Genomic DNA, 15,127 nt, shown 5'->3' with positions numbered 1-15,127 from the left:
TGACCAAATTCCTTAAAAACCTAATAAAAATGATCTGATCAAGACATCAATATAAAGACACAGTACCCATAGTTTGCTCAATAAAATCTGTCACTGATAATTGGTTGGATCTTTGTAATGGTCACATCTTTTATGTATCTACAGTTTTCTTGCCTAATGTAAGGACTGAGGTAACTCCGTGCTTTCTGACGTTGGACACATTCCATCTTTTGGTAAGTTTTCCATGTGCACAGGATAAAGTGACCTTTTGTAAAGATCACCAGTTCTTCCTTTCTTACTGTTTTTCTGTTCCCTTCCCTTTCCTCTCAGGTGGGATCAGTTTTGGGTTTTCCATCCTTATACTGTGAAGACGGTTTGGACTTAGACCCGTCGCCTGCAATCTCGTCATACAACAATCTCCTCCTCTTCCGTCTGCTCACTATGACGCATATGCTGCAAATCATCTTCTCCTCCGCCACAGGTAAAGGGAAATATAGCAATCTGATGAGGTTTCCTCCTTAAGGTTTCTGCTGTAATAACGGTTCTATATATATTCAAATGTCATCAGGTTCAATTATGAAATCGGCAATTTCTTTATTTTTGACCTCCTGAATTCAAATCTGACAAAAGAATTTTGTTTGCTTTTTGTTTTAAGTTTTCAGTACTTTGATACATTATTATTTTTGCAAATATAAAGATACAGATTATTTTGTCAGTTTTCTGATATTTATTTAAAGAAAGTTGTCAATGCAGATAACTAAAACTGGTCTAAACACTATTGTGAATTATAAACAGTTACAGGAATTGCTCTACAAAATGTTCTCCTTATTCAGTGACGACTTTCACTTCTCCTGCATCGAATGATCTTAAAATTGTCAAGCAGTAATTTTCAATAATTGGTGGATTCCATTTTTCTTTATCTTTTCTCCATAGCCACAATATCTTGGTGAAATCTCACAGTGCTCGTTGTTTAATGCTCCACATTTTGGTGGAAAAAGTCTAGACTCGAATGTAAGAAATTATTCTTTAACCCATTCATGATAAAGGATGTACTGATGCGTCCTAAATCATGAAAGGGTGATCGCCGCCTGCTGCTGCGCTCATCCCTGCACATGTCTGATTTGAAGAGCTTACCTGTGTACCTCGCAGGTGATCCACAATCCACCTGCGCCTGTTAACCCCTTAGATTGCCTTGTCAAAATGTGACAGCCTGTTTTAAATGCCTGGAGCTGGTAACACGCACTTATCTGCTGCCATCAGAAGCCCCATGATGTGATTACAGGGAGCCCATGGTTGACATGGTAGTGCAGGGTAATGTTGGCGGCTCTTGTTGCTTTCAAGACTCTCTTCTTGTTACAACTGGCAGAGCGCTGCCTGTAACAGCTGAGCATTTCTGGTGATGACTGCTGTGCAGCTCTGATCAAGAGAAATGAATGAGCAATCAGACTGCTGATCCTTATATTAGTCCCCCTGGGGGACTAGTAAAATAAAGTAAAAAAAAAAAATCAAATCAATCACCCCCCCCCCTCCCCACCCATTTGCCTCATTGAAAATTGAAGGGTTACAAAAAATATACACATGTGGTATCGTCGTTCAGAAATGCCCAATCTATCTAAATGTCAAATCAATCTGATTAGTAAACTGCGTAGCAGCAAAGCTTCTTTTCCAAATGCTAAAATTGTGGGGTTGTTTTTTTGGTAATCACAAATTTTGCACAAAATGCAATAAAAGACGAACAAAACCTAGCACCTGCGCAAAAATGGTTCCATTAAAAACGTCAGCTCAAGACGCAAAAAATAAGCAGTCACTGAACCCCCCCCCCCCATCTCAAAAAAACGAGAGTGCTAAGAGTTGCTGAAAATGGCACAAAATGCGCCACTTTTTTTTTTTTTATTTGGTTACAAACTTCTGTTTTGTTTTTTTGTTTTTTTTTTCCCCCCCTCAGATAAAAGTAACCCTATACAGGTTTGGTCTTAATGAACTTGTAGCGACCTGTGGCATGACGCTGACACATAAATTTTACCATATAGTGAACACTGTGAGCAAAATATCCCAAAACTCTTCTTACAATTGCACTTTCTTTATCGTTCCTTTGGGAGACCCAGACCATGGGTGTTTAGCTTCTGCCTCCGGAGGACACACAAAGTACTACACTTAAAAGTGTAGCTCCTCCCTCTGAGCTTATACACCCCCTGGTGAGCCAGTCCCAGCCAGTTTATCACTTTGTGTTCAGGAGGCATACATCCACACATGCATTCTCATATGATTTTTTGTTTTTTGGAAAGAGATTGAAGAAATGCGGGTCCACGTCTGGACTCCCGGCATGTCCCTTCTCACCCCACTGTGTCGGCGGTGTTGTAAGGTTGATTTCCAAGGCTGGAGCCTTACATGCCGTGCTCCTTCACCATCCCTCCTGGGCTCTGGCTTGAAGTGGGAGCCAGCACGGTCTCCATGCCTGGCAGGAGACCGGTCTCCATCCACAGCCCCTTGAGGATTCTGTTGGACCGGAGCACTCATCCCCAGGGACCTGGCCCTGCGTCTCAGCAGCTAAGTACCTGAGACGTTTGTGTTGGGGGTCCCTGTTCTTTATTGTATGGGGAGAGTATGCTGAATGTGTTTATTTTGACATTTCCGGCTGGTTCTCTAGCTTTCGCCCGAGAACCGCGCCGATGGTGCCTGCGCGTCGGCCTCGCCGCTTAAATTTAGGCCCCGGCTTTGCCGGAGGCCTAGTTTCTGTTAACTTCCCTCGCATGTCACTCATGCAAGAGGGACAGGCACGGCTCCTCCCGGCGGCTGTTCTGCACAGGGGAGGGACACTCCCCACTGCTGGGGCGTGTCTCCTCTCCTGCAGGTCTATGGCCCTCCAGTTCCCGCTCCTCTACAGGAACGCCCCCTAGTTCCGCCCCCTCTCTTCGCTCCGGCGGCCATTTCTGAGTTCACTCGGCGCTGGGCCTTTCTGCACTCGGCATCCCTGCTGAGGTGCTGTGCATTGGGGGTCCGGGCTTCGGGATCTGGAGGGCACACAACACCGCTTCCAGCGGTCTGGTAAGCCACAGCCGGTCTCCGGTTGTGCACCTCTGTATATTCTCCCTGGGGTTCATTCTCTTGCATAGCCCCCACTCCAGCAGCATGTCTCGCACAAGGAGCAAGGCTCCAAAGCTTTATTCTGTATGCACTGCATGTAAGCTCCTGCTGCCTGAGCCGAGCACCTGTCCACATTGTGATGTTTGCTCTAACTTGGCGGTGCCACAGCCTGGAGTCTCACCCCCAGTGGTCTCTCAGGCTGCTTCTACACCTGTGGCTGAACCCCCGGCCTGGGTAGAGTCTTTTTCTAGGTCCATATCCCAGTCATTTGCTGAGTCCATGGGTCTTTTGTCCAGGACTTTGATGAACATGCATCAGCCCTCCTCACAGGGTGCCTCTAATACTCTTGCCAGAGGATCCCTTTCCTCTGACCTCCGCCATCAGAGCTCAGAGGATTCATCATCAGGTCCCAGACCCCGTCCTTCTAAGAGAAGGCGCAGGGTTTCCTCCCCCTCCTCATCCCGCGGCTCTGACTCAAGAGCTGACTCGCAAGATGAGGAGGATGCCCTCACTGGGTGCTCGGAGGCTATGTACCCCATCGATCTCTCCGAGGGTGACTCAGATTTTAGTGACTTGATTGCTTCTATTAATTCTGTACTGGATCTCAATCCGCCAGTCTCAGAGGAGCAACCCTCTCTGGCAGAAAAGCATCAGTTTACCTCGCCTAAGAGAGTGAAGAGTGTGTTCTTTAACCACTCCAGTTTTCAGACCACTGTGACCAAACCCAGGGCCTGTCCTGACAAACTCTTTCCAAAGCGTGGTTCTGATGACAGATTTCCCTTTCCACCTGAAGTGGTCAAGGAGTGGTCGCACTCCCCAAAGGTAGATCCCCCGGTGTCTGGGCTCTCAGCCCGGACCGTTGTGTTGGTGGCTGACGGCACCTCACTAAAGGATTCCACTGACCGTCAGATTGACCTTCTGGCCAAATCCGTGTATGAAGCGGCGGTGGCCGCGTTTTCCCCGACTTTTGCAGCAGTGTGGGCTCTCAAAGCCATCTCTGCTTCCCTAGAGGAGATGCATTCCCTCACCAAGGAATCTATGCCTGAGATGGTTACCTTAACTTCTCAGGCTTCGGCTTTTTCATCTTATGCCATGTCTGCCATGCTAGAGGCTTCTCACCGCACTGCGGTGGCTTCAGCTAATTCCCTTGTTATCCGCAGGATCTTGTGGCTTCGAGAGTGGAAGGCAGATGCTTCTTCCAAGAAGTTTCTTGCTGGGCTCCCTTTTGCTGGTTCCCGGCTGTTCGGTGAACAGCTGGATGAAATCATTAAGGAAGCTACTGGCGGGAAGAGTACTTCCATGCCACAAACCAAGACCAGGAAACCCGCCCAGGGTAGGAATTCATCGAGGTTTCGTTCCTTTCGTTCCCCCAACTGGTCGTCCTCTAAGCCCTCCGCCTCGTCCGCTAACTCAGCTAAGGATCAGAAATCCAACTGGCGCCCAAAAGCGCGTCCGCAGAAGACTGCAGGAGGTTCTGCCACTAAGGCAGCCTCCTCATGACTCTCGGCCCGCTCCAGCTACGTCCTTAGTCGGTGGCAGGCTCTCCCACTTTGGCGACGCTTGGTTAAAACAAGTCTCCGATCAGTGGGTGAGAGATATCATATCTCACGGCTACAGGATAGAATTTTCTTCCAGCCCGCCAAACAGATTTTTTTTCTCTCAACTCCCCCCTGCTCCAAGGCCGCCGCCTTCTCACAGGCCGTGGCATCCCTGCAGGCAAACGGAGTGATTGTACCAGTTCCCACTCGGGAACGGTTCAGAGGTTTTTACTCAAACCTCTTCCTAGTTCCCAAAAAGGACGGTACCTTCCGGCCCATCCTGGATCTCAAGCTTCTCAACAAGCATGTTCGGGTGCGGCATTTTTGCATGGAGTCTCTGCGATCAGTCATTGCCTCAATGACCCAAGGGGATTTCCTGGCATCCATCGACATCAGAGATGCCTATCTACATGTGCCAATCGCAGTTTCACACCAGCGTTGGTTACGTTTTGCCATAGGAGAGGATCATTTCCAATTCGTGGCTCTCCCCTTCGGGTTAGCCACAGCCCCTCGGGTATTCACCAAGGTCATGGCGGCAGTGATTGCGGTCCTGCACCTCCAGTGGTTGGCAGTGCTTCCTTACCTGGACAACCTTCTGGTCAAGGCTCCATCCAGCGCAGACTGTTAGCGGAGTGTCTCGGTCACTCTCGCCACTCTAGCCCAATTCGGGTGGCTTGTCAATCTTCCCAAATCCACTCTGACTTCGACCCAGTCTCACGTACCTAGGGATGCAGTTCTAGACTTTGCCGGCACTTGTGAAGTTGCCCTTAATCAAACAGCAGTCTCTCCAGCTAGCGGTGCGCTCTCTGCTGCAGCCCCGCCGTTATACCCTCAGGCGCCTGATGCAGGTGCTGGGTCAAATGGTGGCGTCCATGGAGGCTGTTCCCTTTGCCCAGTTCCATCTGCGCCCTCTGCAGCTGGACATTCTCCGCTGTTGGGACAAGCGGCCTTCCTCCTTAGAGGTTAGTGGCTCTGTCGCCACGGACCAGGAGCTCTCTTCAGTGGTGGCTTCAGCCCCTCTCCCTGTCCCAAGGGCGCTCCTTCCTGGCTCCGTCCTGGGTGATTCTCACCACGGATGCCAGACTATCCTGCTGGGGAGCGGTATATATCCACCACAGAGCACAGGGCACTTGGACTCCGTCCGAGTCAGCCCTTTCAATCAATGTGCTGGAAACCAGAGCCGTGTTTCTAGCTCTCCTGGCTTTTCACCACCTGTTGGCGGGCAGGCACATTCGAGTCCAGTCAGACAACGCAACAACGGTTGCCTACATCAATCACCAAGGCGGGACACGCAGCCGCCTGGCAATGATGGAGGTACAACGCATCCTTCAATGGGCGGAGGACTCCAAGTCCACCATATCCGCAGTCCACATCCCAGGCGTGGAAAACTGGGAGGCAGATTATCTCAGCTGTCAAAGCGTGGACGGTGGCGAGTGGTCCCTGCACCCGGCAGTGTTTCAGTCAATCTGCCGCAAATGGGGCACTCCGGACGTGGATCTAATGGCATCCCGTCACAACAACAAGGTTCCGGTTTACGTGGCTCGCTCCCACGATCCTCAGGCCTTCGCAGCGGACGCTCTGGTTCAAGACTGGTCCCAGTTTCGTCTGTCCTACGTGTTTCCCCCTCTAGCTCTCTTGCCCAGAGTCCTGCGCAAGATCAGAATGGAGGGCCGTCGAGTCATCCTCATTGCACAGGACTGGCCCAGGCGAGCTTGGTACCCAGACCTGCTCCATCTGTCCGTAGAGATGCCGTGGCATCTCCCGGACCGTCCAGACCTTCTCTCGCAAGGTCCGTTTTTCCACCTGATTTCTGCGGCTCTCAAATTGACGGCGTGGCTCTTGAGTCCTGGATCTTGACGGCTTCTGGTATTCCTCCTGACGTCATCTCCACTATGACTCTGGCCCGTAAGTCTTCCTCCGCCAAGATCTATCACAGGACTTGGAAAATTTTCCTGTCCTGGTGTCGCTCTTCCGGCCATCCTCCTTGGCCATTCTCCTTGCCAACCCTTCTGTCCTTTCTACAGTCCGGTCTACAGCTAGGACTGTCCCTCAACTCCCTCAAGGGACAAGTCTCAGCTCTCAGTGCTGTTCCAGCGGCGTCTCGCTCGGCTGGCTCAGGTCCGCACCTTCATGCAGGGCGCGTCTCACATCATTCCGCCTTACCGGCGGCCCTTAGATCCCTGGGACCTTAATTTGGTTCTCACGGTTTTGCAGAAACCCCCCTTTGAGCCCCTTAGGGAGGTTTCTTTGTTTCGTCTTTCACAGAAAGTGGCCTTTCTTTAACGTTCCCAGACCATGGGTGTATAGCTACTGCCTCCGGAGGACACACAAAGTACTACACTCAAAACGTGTAGCTCCTCCCTCCTAGCATATACACCCCCTGCTAGCCAGTCCTAGCCAGTTCAATGCTTTGTGTTTCAGGAGGTCACACACACATGCATTCTCTGATTTTGATTTTTGATTTTTCCTTCTGGATCAAAGATATGGAAGAAAAGCGGGTCCAGCTGGACTCCCGGCATGTCCCTTCTCACCCCACTGTGTCGGCGGTGCTGTTAAGGTTGATTTTCCAAGGCTGGAGCCTTCTCATGCCGCGCTCCTTCACCATCCCATGCTTGGGGCTCTGGCTTGAAGTGGGAGCCAACACGGTTCTCACTGCTTTGCAGGAGACCGGTCTCCATCCGCAGCCCTTTTTCAGGATCCTGCTGGACGGAGCTTTCACCCCCCAGGGACCTGGCAACCTGCGTCTCACAAGCTAAATATGAGACGTTATTACCACAGAAAGTGGTCTTTCCAGGGGTCCTTTAATTGGGGGAGTGTGTATTATGTTTGTGTTAACGTTTCCGGCCGGTTCTCCAGTTTTCACTGGAGAACCGCGCCGATGGTGCCTGCACGCTGGCCGCATGTTTTACTCTAGGCCCCGGCTTCGCCTGAGGCCTAGTTTCGGTTTCCACTGTCTCTGCATGTTAGGCAGAGGGACAGTGTGGCTCCGCCCAGCGGCTGTGCAGCGCAGGGAAGGGACACTCCTCACTGAGGAAGGATTCCCTCCCCTGGCTACTTCATTTGCCGCTCTCAGAGTAGGCCCCGCCCCCTCTCCTCGCTCCGGTTGCCATTTTCTCAGCGTTCTCTGTGCCTGCATAGGCACAGAGATTCCACATTGTGACAAGTGGGGACCTGGGCTGAGGGACTAGAGGGCACAGACATGTCTGTTTAAACGATATGGCAGCCACAACCTCCGGTTTGTGCAGCTGCTTATTTTATCTGTTTATATATGCTGGGGGCCGTTCTAGGACAGAGCCCCCACCTCGGCAGCATGTCTCACAGAGCGAGGCTGCAGGCTGTTTTTATTATCCACTGCAGGTAGTCTCGTACGGCTGTACTGAGCTCATAACCACTGTGGCCCCTCAGCTTGGAGGCTCATTAGTGGTCCCTCCAGCTGCTCCGGCTTCGGTGGCTGACCCCTGGTTTGGTTGGAATCCTATTTCCAGGGGTCGGCTGTCCCGGAATCTGCTGAGCATGCAGCCCCCTTCTCAGGGCGTTTTCTGCTACAGCTCGCTCAGCAAAGCTCACAGAGGACTCTCCTCTGGTCTCAGACCCCGTCCTCCTGACAGGGAGACGCAGGGTCCCCTGTCCTCCCCGTCCCGCAGCTCTGATTACGAGCTGACTCACTAGACGAGGAGGATGTCTCTACCAGGGGCTCGGACGCTACTTTATGTACCATTGATTTGTCCATAGGTGACGCAGATGCTAATGATTGGATTGCGTCCATTATACTCTGGACCTCCATCCGCCTGTATCAGGGGAGCATTCCCCGCTGGCAGAAAGGCATCAGTATACTTTTAACAGGACAAGGAGTGTGTTCCTTAACCACTCCAGTTTTTAGCCCACTGTATCCAAGCCCACAGCCTGTCCTGTCAGACCCCAAAGCGGGGTTCTGCTGCCTGTTTCCCCCTCCCATCAGAGGTGGTCAAGGAGTGAAAAGGGTGGTCCCTCCGGTGTCTAGACTTTCAGCCCGGATAGTTGTATCAGTGGCTGACGGCACCTCTATAAGGATCCCACGGTACATTAATTTTGTACTGGACCTCAATCCGCCGGAGTTACCTTGCCTAGGAGAACACAATGTGTGTTCCTTAACCACTCCAGTTTTCATGCCACTGTGACCAAGCCCAGGGTCCGCTCTGACAGTCGCTTCCCATGAAGCGTGATTCTGAGGACTGTTTTTTCCCTGTCCACCAACGGTGGTCAAGAAGTGGGCTCATTCACCTCAGGTGGCTCAGCCCGGACCGTTATGTCACTGGCTGATGGCTCCTCACTTAAGGTTTTCCGCCCGGTTTTCCTTCTGGCCAAACCTGTATGGGGGCGGCAGGAGCTTCGTTCTCCTCAGCTTTACAGCAGTGCGTTTTTTTTGTAGCCTTCTCTGCTTCTCTAGAGGAGATGCATTCCCTCACAGGGACTCTATGCCCGAAACGGTTGCCTGAACTTCCAGACTTCAGTCTTTTCATCCTATGCCATGTCTGCCATGCTGGACACCGCACGGCGGTGGCCTTGGCTACTTTCCTCGCTATCCGCAGGCTCCTGTGGCTTCGGAAATGGAAGGCAGATGCTTCTATAGAAGTTCCTTGCTGGGCTCCCTTTTGTGGGACCAGTCTCTTCGGAACCAACTGGATGAAATTAAGGAAGCTCTTGGCGGGGAGAGTTCTTCCTTGCCACAAACCTAAACCAGGGAACCTGTCCAAGGCAGGATTCAGTTGAGGTTTCGGTTGTTTCCGTTCCTCCATCTGATCGTTCTCTAAGCCCTCGGCCTCGTCCTCTAGCTCGGCCAAGGTTCATAGACCCAAATGGCGCTCGAAGCTGCGTCTTCAATAGACCGCAGGAGATGCTGCCACTGAGTCAGTTTCCTCCAAGCTATCTAGCCACGCCAACAACGTCCTTGGTCGGTGGACAGGCTCTCTCCACTTGGCAACGTATGGTTTTAACACGTCTCCGTTCAGTGGGGGCGGGATTATATCTCCCATGGCTACAGGATGGAATTCTATCCACCCGCCAAACAGATTTTTTTCTGTCAACTCCCCCCGGCTCCAAGGCCGCCGCCTTCTCACAGGCCGTGGCATTTCTTGCAGGCCAATGGAGTAATTGTACCGGTTCCCGACTGGGAACGGTTCTGAGATTTCTGCTTAAATCTATTCCTAGTCCCCGAAGAGGGCGGTGCCTTCCGTCCTGGATCTTTAGCTTTTCAAGCATGATCAGGTGTGGCGTTTTCACATGGAGTCTCGGTCTTGTTCCGTGTGTTTGTCACCGGATCAATCAAGAACCCAAGGAGATTCCCTAGCAGCCATTGGCATCAGAGATGCCTATCTGCAGGTGTCAATCGCAGTTTCACACCAGCGTTGGCTACGTTTTGCAATCGGAGTGGTCCAATTCGTGGCTCTTCCCTTGGGGTTAGCCACGGCCCCTCGAGTATTCTCATTGGGGCAGCTGTGATTAGGGTCCTGCACCTCTAGGGATTAGCAGTGATCTTTTGCCCTGGACGGTCTTCTTGTCGGGGCTTCATCCAGTGCAGACTCTTAGAGTGTTTCGCTCACTCTCGCCACTCTAACCAATTCGGGTGGCTTGCCATTCTGTCCAAGTCCACTCTGACTTCGAACCAGAGGTTCCCAGGGACGCAATTCGAGACTCTGTCGGCACTTGTGAAGCTGCTCTTAGTCGAACAGTAGTTCCTCCGCTGGCTGTCGACGTCGTTCTATCAGACACCGAATACAGGTGCTGGTCAGATGGTGGCGTCAATGGAAGCGATTCCTTGCCCAGTTTCTCCTGCGTCCTCTGAGACTGGATGTTTTCCGCTGTACAAGCGAACTTCCTCCTTCCACGGGGTGGTGGCTTCGCCACTGACCAGGGGCTCGTTTCAGTGGTGGCTTCGGCCACTCTGTCTCAGGGACGCTCCTTCCTGGCCCCGTCCCGGGTGATCCTCACCAGGATGCTAGTCTATCCGCCTTGGGAGCAGTATATCTCCACCGTGGAGCGCAGGGCGCTTGGACTCTGTCCGAATCAGCCCTCTGGATCAATGTGCTGGAGATCAGAGCTGTATTTCTAGCTCTCTAAGCCTTTCACCATCTGTTGGCGGCTAGGCACATTCGAGTCCAGTCGGACAACGGGACAGCGTTTTCCTACATCAACTTCCAGGGCGGGACACTCAGCCGCCTGGCAATGTTGGCGGCTCAATGCATTCTTCAGTGGACGAGGGACTCCTAGTCCACCGTATCCGCAGCCCACATCCTAGATGTGAAAACTGCGAGGCAGACTATTTCAGCTGTCCAACCGTGGTCCACGATCCTCAGGTTTTGCGGCAGGCGCACTGGTTCATGTTTGGTCCCAGTTCCGTCTCTTTTACGTGTTTCACCCTCTAGCTCTTGTCCAGAGTCCTGCGCAAGATCAGTAAAGAGGGCCGTCGGGGCATTCTCATACTCCAGACTGACCCAGGCAGGCTTGGTACCCTGACCTGCTCCATCTGTCTGTTGGGTTGCCATGGCATCTTCCGGACCGTCCAGACCTTTTCTCAAAAGGTCCGTTTTTTCAGCCAGAATTCTGGTCTCTCAGATTGACGGCGTAGCTCTTGAGTCCTGGATCTTGGCGACTTCTGGTATCCTTCCTGAAGTCATTTCCACTAGGACTCGAGCTCCAAAGTGCCCTTTGACCTTTTTGGCCTTGCCGACCCTCCTGTCCCTTCCACAGTCCGGTCTACAGCTAGGACTATCCCTCATTAAGGGAAAGGTCTCGGCTCTGTCAGAGCCAGCGGCGTATCGTCCGGCTGGCTCCGGTGCGCTCCTTCAAGGGCGCATCTCACATCATTCCGCCTTTCCGGCGGCCTATGGAGCCCTGGGACCTTAATCCGGTCCTCACGGTTCCCGGAAACCCCCCTTTGCGCCTCTTAGGGAGGTTTCTTTGTTTCATCTTTCACAGAAAGTAGGCCTTCTAGTGGCCATAATTTCCCGCCAGAGAGTTTTGGCTGCACTCTCTTCGGAGTCACCCCCTTTTTTGGTCTTTTGCATCAAGACAAGGTGGTCTCCGTCCGACTCCGGATTTTTTCCCTAAGGTGGTTACTGCTTCCACCTTATCCGGGGCAATTTTCCTGCCTTCCTTTTGTCCGGCTCCTGTTCATCGCTTTGAGGAAGCGTTGCATATCCTGGATCTGGTGCGGGCACTCCGGATCTATGTGTCTCGCACCGCCGTTATTAGGCGGTGCACCTCTCTCTGGTGCTGACCGCTAGTCAGCGTAGCGGTCTCTCGGCATCTAAGCCGACCCTGGTTCGTTGGCTTAGGTCGGCCATTTCCGATGCCTACAAGTGTACTCAAGTGCCTTCCCCGCCGGGGATCAGGGCACACTTGATCAGACCTGTCGGTGCCTTTTGGGCTTTCAGGCACCAGGCTACGGCTCAGTAGGTCTGTCAGACTGCAGCTCGGATTAGTCTGCATACTTTTTCGAAGCTCTACCGAAGGCATACTCATGCTTTGGCAGACGCGGGCTTGGGCAGACGCAGTTTTCAGGCGTCTGTCACCCATTTGTGAAGTTAGGTTTCGCCTGCTTCTCAGTTTTCTGTTTATTCCCACCCATGGACTGCTTTAAGACGTCCCATGGTCTGGGTCTCCCATAGGAACGATAAAGAAAAAGAGAATTTTGTTTACTTACCGTAAATTTTTTCTTATAGTTCCGTATTGGGAGACCCAGCACCCTCCCTGTTGCCGTTGGCAATTTTCTTGTTCCGTGTGTTATCACCGGCTGTTGTCGTGGACAGAGTTTCCGGTTGTTCCGGCTCTTGCTCTGTTCTATTTGTGGGTGGCTATTCTCCTTCAGCTTTTGCACTAAACTGGCTGGGACTGGCTCACCAGGGGGTGTATAAGCTCAGAGGGAGGAGCTACACTTTTAAGTGTAGTACTTTGTGTGTCCTCCGGAGGCAGAAGCTAAACACCCAATGTGTCTGGGTCTCCCAATACGGAACTATAAGAAAGAATTTACGGTAAGTAAACAAAATTCTTCTTTTTTTTTTTTTTTTTTTTTTTGCAATTTTTCCGCACTTAAAATTTTAATGCACTTTTCCAGTACATTATATGGTAAAACTTATGGTTTAATTTAAAAGTACAACTCGTCCCACAAAAAAAAAGCTCTCATATGGCAAGATAGATGGAAAAATAAAAAGGTTTTGGCTCTCGGAAGAAGGGGAGGGGAAAAAAAATGGAAAATCCCCCAGGGTGAAGGGGTTAAGTAAAATTCAATTGGCAGGGTATAAAAACTAAGCATAAGGGATTTTGTGATAACTCCGCCATAGACATTACATAAGTCAGCCGAACGACCCCTTTACTCAGGAGCGGTCCTTTGCCAGAGGGCTCCTGTGGTCTCTAAGAGTTAACCATCCTATCTGTGGGAGACCATACAATCTAAATATGCCAGATATTTTCCTGATAAGTTGTTCCTGCCTCCCATATACATTACTGTCTGCAGAACCCATCAATGTCGTAGGTTGTCGTCATTAATGTGTATGGGTGTCGCAGGCTTTAGTTTTTGCTCCTAGCCGCCAATCGGAGCACCAATGTCTCATTGGGAAACTAACAATGGTTGCAGACTGACTGGTTTTTGTAATCATTGATATTTAATTCCATTTTTCCTCTCTCGCCTTATTGGGGGGACACAGCACATGGTCCTGTGTTCCCCAATGAAGGCTCAGAAAAAGATTTTACAGGGAGTACACAAAAATCTTACTTTCTTTCTCGCCTTTATTGGGGGACACAGGACCATGTGCTGTGTCCCCCAATGAAGGCTCAGATAGATTTCACAGTGAGTACACAAATCTTTTCCAAATTCATTCTATTACGTTCATTTTTTTTCCATTCTTTTGATAGACAATCTGCCTGCTCCTGTATCTGTTGACTGCCAAGAAGCTCACGATGCTGCTGCCCTGTGCCGGGACCTTTCGCTGCTCATCGATGGGTAAGTGCAACAGTATCGCTTTTTCTGCAAAAGATAAGTCAAGAAAATCAGAAGCGTTAAGTCGTGTATTCCACATACCACGTTAGAAAAAATGGTGCACATCACAAATATTGTACATCACCTTTCACCACCCTTGAGACTGGTGTTCTTACTAAAAAGACTCTATTGCGAAAGTTCTTTCTAAAACCCATATCAGAATGACTATATGTAATTCTGATACTAAAATACTAATTTGAAGATCAGGGAAAACTTTCAAGAAGAATTTTAGCCATATATTAATGTAAGGACACCAGTGTAATCAGGTCTAAAAGATGAAATAATGAATGCAGTATATATTGTGAAATCTGGCAACAGATCTGCTTTAAGAAGTAATCTGTTGCTTTTGTACTATTTTTATATTACACCTTTAGAGCAGGTGATTTTCCCGGCTGGTATATTTGGGACTGTATAAAAAAGGGGATTGTCCCTTACCTGCGTTGTTCTGCACTGTTCTTCCATTATTTGCTGGGAGTGACACCACCAGATGAGCTGCATTCCTCTGGTAAGCCTGAGTGAATAACTTGTACTGTGTCATAAATGTTGAGAATTGTGTAGCGCAAGTGTTTTGGGGGGGTGGGGGGGAAGGGAGTGTGAGGAGACGCTATTGGGACCCAGGAAGAATGTGAGAGGAGACACTATTGGGACCCGGGAGGAATATGTGAGGAGACACTACTGAGACCCAGGAATAATGTGAGGAGACACTATTGGGACCCGGGAATAATATGTGAGGAGACACTATTGGGACCCGGGAATAATATGTGAGGAGACACTATTGGTACCCGCGAGGAATATGTGAGGAGACTGTATTGGGACCCGCGAGGAATATGTGTGGAGACTGTATTGGGACCCAGGAGGAATATGTGAGGAGACTATATTGGGATCTGAGAGAGTTAGAGGTAATATATACAGAGGCAGTGAGAGTAGGGGGGCGATGTGAGGGAACAGTATGGTGAGCAGGGAAGTTGTGCTAAGGAAACAATATGACGAGGGATGGAAAAATACGTGAGGCGACAGTATATGGTCGAGTGGAGAAATGTGTGAGAAGATGGTATGGGTAAGGTTGAGGGAATGTGAGGGCACAGTTTGGGGGAATGAGGGGGGGGGGTGTGAGGAGACTCTATTGGGACCCGGGAAGAATGGGAGAGGAGACACTATTGGGACCCGGGAATAATATGTGAGGAGACACTATTGGGACCTGCGAGGAATAATGTGAGGCGACACTATTGGGACCCAGGAGGAATATGTGAGGAGACACTATTGTGACCCGGGAGGAATATGTGAGGAGACTGTATTGGGACCCGGGAGGAATATGTGAGGAGACTGTATTGGCACCCGGGAGGAATATGTGAGGAGACTGTATTGGGATCTGGGAGAGTTAGAGGTAATATATACAGAGGCAGTGAGAGTAGGGGGGCGATGTGAGGGAACAGTATGGTGAGCAGGAAAGTTGTGCTAAGGAAACAATATGACGAGGGGACGGAAAAATACGTGAGGCGACAGTATATGGTTG

The 15,127-nt window shown here is 50.6% G+C and overlaps 1 protein-coding gene across 2 annotated transcripts in view; it reads left to right on the top strand.

Annotated features, from left to right (window-relative positions):
* Nucleotides 1–15,127, top strand: part of UBR1 (ubiquitin protein ligase E3 component n-recognin 1) — a 311,682-nt gene that overhangs the window by 254,845 nt on the left and 41,710 nt on the right. The window contains exons 38-41 of one of the 2 annotated variants that reach the window (XM_075331219.1): nucleotides 145–212; nucleotides 310–460; nucleotides 13,491–13,578; nucleotides 13,989–14,119. In XM_075331219.1, coding sequence (XP_075187334.1) covers nucleotides 145–212; nucleotides 310–460; nucleotides 13,491–13,578; nucleotides 13,989–14,119 — 438 coding nt within the window. The remainder of the gene's footprint in view (nucleotides 1–144; nucleotides 213–309; nucleotides 461–13,490; nucleotides 13,579–13,988; nucleotides 14,120–15,127) is intronic. The other variant, XR_012727818.1, reaches the window with a different exon arrangement.

Source organism: Anomaloglossus baeobatrachus, chromosome 12 (assembly GCF_048569485.1).
Source record: "Anomaloglossus baeobatrachus isolate aAnoBae1 chromosome 12, aAnoBae1.hap1, whole genome shotgun sequence".
Classification (NCBI taxonomy): domain Eukaryota; kingdom Metazoa; phylum Chordata; class Amphibia; order Anura; family Aromobatidae; genus Anomaloglossus; species Anomaloglossus baeobatrachus.
This window is presented reverse-complemented; position numbering and strand designations above follow the sequence as displayed.